Here is a 6,678-nt window from a genome sequence, read left to right as displayed (position 1 = left end):
TCTACAGCTTCTCCTTTCCAGGTCACGCCTGCACATTTTACTAGTTCATCTTCCAATCTTTTAGGTTGTTGTCTAAGTTGTTCTAAGTCTTTTGGTATCCATTCAGTAGCTTCCTTTCCTTCTCTCTCTCTATAGATATCTATAGGCCCTGCTGCATTTAGATCAGATCAACAGACTGAAACACAGAAAGCAAGCCGCCTTCGATTTCAAACCCATCTACCCAGCAGAAGTGTGGCCGAGTCTGGGTGCAGGAGGCGTTTCCAGCAGCTGATCCGTCTCGTGTTTGACGATTCTCTTGCAAAGCACAGGTGCGGACACTGGGTGGGCTCGAGTGGATTGACGGCCCGACCAATACATCAGCGCACAAACACTCATTAAGGCTTTTTCTGGTGGTTGTTGCTTTTCAAAAAAATCTACGGTTGGTGGAAAAGGAAAGAAACCGATGCCAATTTAATGTGCCAGAACAAGTGGTTAATCAAAAGCAAAACACACAATCTTTTTCTGTTGCTGTCATGGTAGTCATGCTGTCTGGAAATAGCTGCCGACAAAAACATACGACATAAATCAAGTCGACATTTTCAAGACTGCCAGAAAGAATCTATTTCATGTCAACAAGGAATTTAAATACTGTTTTTTTATTGATATGTCAAGGTGAAAAAAGCAGACCACATATATTGTATCGTAAAACACAACTCATGGTATTGTTCGTTTGTTTTTTTAACCGTAAAACTTGGAGAAAAAAAAAAATGTGGTTTAACAAATGCAGTACAAAACAAAGTCACTGATAGAGTATATACATTACAAAAAAAGCTGATGATTTATTCGCCACCGAGGAAGTCGTTACTTTGAGAGGGATGACAGAAGTGACGGCGTTCACACGGAAGACAGGAAGCCATTGATACGGGGCGTTTGTTAGTGTCGGGTCCTGTGGCCGGAGTCTCGCGTCTCCAGCTCAGTTTGGGGTCTCCTGGTCCACCGTCTCCTCTTTCACGGAGTCGTCTTCTTCATGCTCTCCTTCGTCTTCCTGGAAACACAGTTATCGTAAGATCAGCATCCACAGGAAGTACAATGTTTATGTTGCTTTGCCAAGGAATTAAGTGGCGAAGAGCTTTGGGAATATATACACCCAAAAACATATATACACACACTCACATGGCTTAGAATATTCATTTGCATGTTACAAGTATTCTTACTGTAAACAAAAAACGAGTTACTTGTATGAAGTGATGCGCGTTTCCAATTCTAGCTAGATCTGATGCCTAATAAAATGTCTGTCAGGGATTTTGCTGGCATTAAACGCAGTTCTAGAATTTCTTCATATAGCGCTGATCCAGAACTAAAACAAAGCCGAAAACATGAGTAACGTGAAGTCACAGCAACACCACAACTTCACGAGCTTCAGCTAAACAAAATTGACTCAGATAAGACCAGCTTCTCTCTGCAACATTCATAAGTATATTTGCGATGAACCAGGTGAGTCTGAAGTGGGGCAGTGGAAAGTTTAAAAAAAAACCTTAGGATGAACGACTGGTCTTTATGTGGACAAACTGCATATTGCTTAGTCTTAAAACAAATGGCTACTTTCTGGCACTGACAAGAGAATAAATCAAATTGAGGATCTGCTGGTATTTAAATATCAGAGGTCACAGTTTTTTAAATCTGGCAGTTTAAGTAGAATGCACTAAATTTATGAGGTTTCCCATTGCAGGAGCCTTGTCACTGTCTCAAAATTGAAAATGTTTTACTTTTCTCAACCCAGATACTTTTACCTCACCAACTGATAAAAGGATATAACTCTAACATCCTGGACACCTTATGTGCTGCAGACCGTATTTCTGTGCCATCCACCATATCTTCCTGACAAGTCTGCCAATTTTCCAATTACTTGTAGCACCATATGTCACCCGGAGATCAGTCAGGTCTAAAATAGGAAACACGGAGACGACGGGCCGCAGCATGCTAACAATCTTATAAAGCTCCAACTCGGGAATTCTACTCATAATTTACTGCGCGTCTCCGGGGAACGCATGGTATAAATGCGCTGACATCACAGTGTCGGTCTGCACTGGGCTGCGTCTCGGAGGCAGCGTGAATCCACTGGAAGCAGATGCACGATGCGCTGTAAGAGATACGGCAGACTTCCCAATCGCTCAGGCTTAAGGCAACGACTCTCTGATTTGCGGTGATAGGAAGCACTTGAAATTCATATCTACAGCAGGAATCTAATCTGCATCAGTTTTCATGTTTACCTGGAGGAAAACGCCACGCAGGCAATACCTTGGTTAGAGATGTTTTTCTCTTAAAACCACTTTGTGTGTATATGTATATAATTAAATCTATATTGAATTGGAACTCCTACTACAGAATGTTGACCGATACATTTATATACATTAAAGATGAATTGCTCATTTCAGAATGACATTTTGAGTGCCCATAAAAGAGCTAATGTATATTGTACATCTATAAAACAAATGTACTGTATTTTATATTTAACAAAACTCAATGGTAAAATGCCTACATGAACCATCACCATAATTATGACAAACTGGCTTTCAAATAAATACTCTCTGAGCCTCGAATGTGGAAACTACACACCAAACCAACAACAACAGCAGCAGCAGCAATAAATACAATGCATGTCTGGGACTCCACTACAGCAAGAGAGAAGGGTACGAACATAATCTGACTGAAGTAGTAGTTAAGAGTGTAGCTCATGCAGGGCACGTCTGACAAGGCCAGAAGACAAATGATATTCCGAGACGTATACTTAATGAACGCAGTGTAACGAAGCTGCCGCGCTCGACGAGAACGGGACTTTAAGGACCTCTGTCATTAGACGTGGGGGAGAAACGCGCGGTCGACGGCGGGGCTTTGAACAATGCCACCGTGCGCACTGGCAGAGGCAGCTGCTTGTTTTCCAGGGAAGGGGAACCCTGGCTACATGGATCATTTTCACTCTGACAGTCCTGACAGGCTGACATTTGCTTTATGAAGTATTTTGAAGCAGCCATCAGGAAAACGCACCCTCTGGGGTTTTGGAAAGCTGACAGCCCGGCCTTTTGTCGAGCGTCTCCATTATTCCTCACTGGTGGGAAAATGCATTCCCGTAATGCACCTTTCCCTATTTATTTCTATTTAATTTTTCTTGTAATATACTGAATGTATTCATTTTCCCCTGTTAGAGAGTATTTACTAGACCCGGCCTCTCTGAGAAGGAGTCACCAGCAGGGATATATGAATATTGAAATGCAAACCTGTTGTTATAAAAAGGGGCGAAGAATTTTTTTTGTGCTCGAAGGAAAAAAAGGAGGGATGGGGGGGATACTTACTGGATATTCTCAGGGGGGATTTGGAGGAGAATAAATATAATGAACCCTAGGTGGCAATAAAGGGCCATTCACGGATGCTTTTCAAGACCCAGCTGGTTTGTGGCATTTCAATTGCCGCTGCTGGAATTGTTATTAACACACACAACCCCACCCCCCAGCCTTCTCCCACCCCCACCCGATACACACAGTCAACTTCATAAACCAGGATTAAAACGAAGCGACAAAGAATTCAAAATTTTTATAGTAATTTTATTGTAATAAGCTTTTCGAGTCCTTTATCGTGCCGGCACAGTCCTCAAAGAATTAAAGCCTAATTAGTATTATTTATTTCCTTATCGGGCCTTTGGTTTTGTTTCGTTTACCGGTATTCCTCGGTATCTGTCGAGTACGTACACTAAGACCCCTTTCTTGTGAACAAAGCAAAACTAAAATTCCTCATTAACGCTTATTGCTTTGTTTGTTCCCCTGCTCAGTGGAGAGGGGATACAACACAGAGGAACAGGGAGGACAAAAGCACATCGTTACCTTTGGCTATTTTAAGGAACAATGCGGCCTCTGGACTCGAGGCGAACAAGATAAATGGTTTTAAAACTTGAACGATCCAATATATCTTCCACATAACTACACCGATTTCTCGACGCTAATAAATAAAGCTCAATTGCAACACTTCAAAGGGATGAGTTTTGTTTTTGCCACTTTATAATATAAATTAAGTACTTCTCTCTCTCTCTCTCTCTCTATGTCTGTCTTTTTTTGGCTGATCTTAAGTACTGCCATCATTCTTGAAAGAGCACAATCGTATCCAGTCATAAACACTTGGTTCATTAAGCCGAGATCAAACTGCGTGTTATGCGCTACATTTAACATCCTTTGGTTTCTTCACTTCTGTCTCTTGATTTCGGTTCTCCATCGCACCGAACGAGCAACCGGAAAGCACAATTAAATTTCATGACTATGCATATTTGTGCTTCTTATTTCATTTATTACAAAGGGCAATTAATCTACCTTTCTAGGAGTAAATTTCCATTTTAGTGAGGCATGACAGATACCGAGATGAACTTACAGGAAATGCTTAATTAAATCTGCTGTAAAATGCACGAGCGTTTTCCTCTTCTGATAAGAGCAGATGGATTTGCTATCCGAGCAAAGTCTGGCTGGAAAAGACGTTCTCATTGTGATAACTTGAAAAATAAAGACTTGGATAAAACCATTTTTATAGGAACTGTAGTGGGATACGTCATTTCATTACTCTCAGAAACACAACATGTCTGCAAGAAATATCAACTTATTATTCCAAATAAAATTATTCACCAGTTAATTAACTATTTATTTAGATTTTTGGAATCTGAAAGCAAAATAAAGTTTTCCAAGACCAAGACTTTCTGATTAGCTTGTTCCTGAGGGCTTCTGGGATTGTTGCGTGTATGGCGAGATTGTTGTGAGGCGATTGATTGATTCTGGAAAGGTAAGACACCTAGTGGAGAAAACGGGTAGCAATTTATCTATGAGACAAGTAAGGTGACAGAGAAGCAAAACAATGGTGAGCTGCAGTGAGCAGGGAGAGCGAGTATGTGGAAATAAAAGATTAAAATCAGACTGTTATGGGAGGCCGGCGCTTTGGGGAGGAGATGGAGTTCTTATCTGTTATATACTCTTCGGCTACACGTGTCGCAGCACCATACGCACCATCCAATATGCAAAGGACCATTTAAACAAAAGTTGATAAACAGTATTTCTATGATGCACCCATTTGGCATTTGAAAAGCTGTGCAAACGTTTGTCCCAGACCCTTATACTGTATTAGCTGCCATAACGTCTCTGCCCAGCGGTCAGATCAGAGAACAATAGACTCTCTCTGAACATATAAAGCTTTCTGGATCTAAGGAAGACGTTCCACACTCTTATCCCATTAGTGTGATTTATTGCATCGTTAATACACACTCCTCGTTGAATACATGTGTTAAACGGGGTGTGCGCGGCGCAGGAAGGTACGCTTTTATCCGCCTCGTTATAGCAGAGAACTCCTAAACCTCAGATGAGCCTCATGTTTGCTCCGATTGCTGACGGACTCGAGCGAGAACCCGACCCGGCTTCCAGATGGACGCCAACCTGGTGGTTTGACATCGATCCACCCGTGGCAAAGCGCACTGTAACCCTGGACTAACATGAGAGACCAATTAAAACTGGCCTGTTACCCCCAACATTCACACAATCCCGCCTGTACGCCTCCCGACACAACACAGGGCAGCGACCCCACGCTTCCTCCGTACTCACATCTTCAACACAATGGTCTGAATAGATTTGTTGCACCTTCGAAGCGAGAACAGTCACGGTTTAAAGGAAAAACACTGGGCTGTTACCAGATTAAATGCTTTTGCATCAGAAGCCGGTAAATGTATATAGATGTGGCTGCATTTATAAAGAATATTTACAGAGACTAATAATAATCATAAGACTACTTTCCGTGAGGTCATTGGACATCATGTAGGTTCAACAACTCAATTAGGCTCGTACACCATCAGTAAAGGCAGAATGTAAATTCGGTTTTCAATGTCACCTTTAAGGTAAAAGAGATAAGACAATGGCTCAGTGTATCCATTAATAATGTATAGCTTGTAACGGTTGTATTGCCTGGTAGTTTAAGGGTTATCTAGAATGCTGTCACCACAAATGTAACACTTGCACAAACTTCTTTTCATATTCTCAAAAGGCAGTGAATGTGAAATTCACAGTTTAGTTTGGGGGAAGTACCTTGTGTGTATATATATTACGGGATTAACACAAAATATAAGCTTAAAGTTTGATCTTGCACATAATCAACACAACACTTTTGTCAGACTCTCTTATGCTTATCAAACAAACAGTTGAGTATCATATATTTGTTATTTTCTTCCCACCAGAGTATTTACAAGGAGGGTAACCTCATATTTAGATAGATGTTTCAAACATCTCCGGTTAAATTGGTTTTCTATTAAATTAGCACCATTAATTCGAGTTTTTAATGACACATTTGTCATAGGGAACATAATGAGATCAGCGGAAGAAAACTATTCGAAGAGCAAATTAGCATTCTTCATCAACCCTAAAAAAAAGAAAGAAAGAACATAAGTTTATAAGAGAGAGGAAAGCGGCGAGAAGCGAGACGCCAATTGCAACTCCAGGAGTGAGGCCTGTCAGAAGGTTGTGCATTTTGTAGTGTCATTAAGCAGGGGCCATAAATTAAGCTCTGATATATACTTAAGCTTCTGTGAACTCTCTTGTAAACAAATCATTTATGCGGAGATGCATGTGTTATTTGAGAAATGGCACAATAGAGACGGGAAGAAAACCTTAGCCGAACTTGGCATGT

The 6,678-nt window shown here is 41.0% G+C and overlaps 1 protein-coding gene across 3 annotated transcripts in view; it reads right to left on the bottom strand.

Moving 5' to 3' along the window:
* Nucleotides 1–616: 616 nt before the first annotated feature.
* phf14 (PHD finger protein 14) overlaps nt 617–6,678 on the bottom strand; it is a 63,978-nt gene continuing 57,916 nt past the window's right edge. For all 3 annotated transcript variants that reach the window (XM_066715527.1, XM_066715529.1, XM_066715528.1), the window contains one exon: nt 617–1,024. In XM_066715527.1, the coding sequence (XP_066571624.1) occupies nt 953–1,024 (72 nt within the window). In that variant the 3' untranslated portion in view covers nt 617–952. The remainder of the gene's footprint in view (nt 1,025–6,678) is intronic.

Source organism: Amia ocellicauda, chromosome 10 (genome assembly GCF_036373705.1).
Source record: "Amia ocellicauda isolate fAmiCal2 chromosome 10, fAmiCal2.hap1, whole genome shotgun sequence".
NCBI classification, from domain to species: domain Eukaryota; kingdom Metazoa; phylum Chordata; class Actinopteri; order Amiiformes; family Amiidae; genus Amia; species Amia ocellicauda.
Note: the sequence above shows the minus strand (reverse complement) of the source record. Positions and strands in the feature narration are given on the sequence as shown.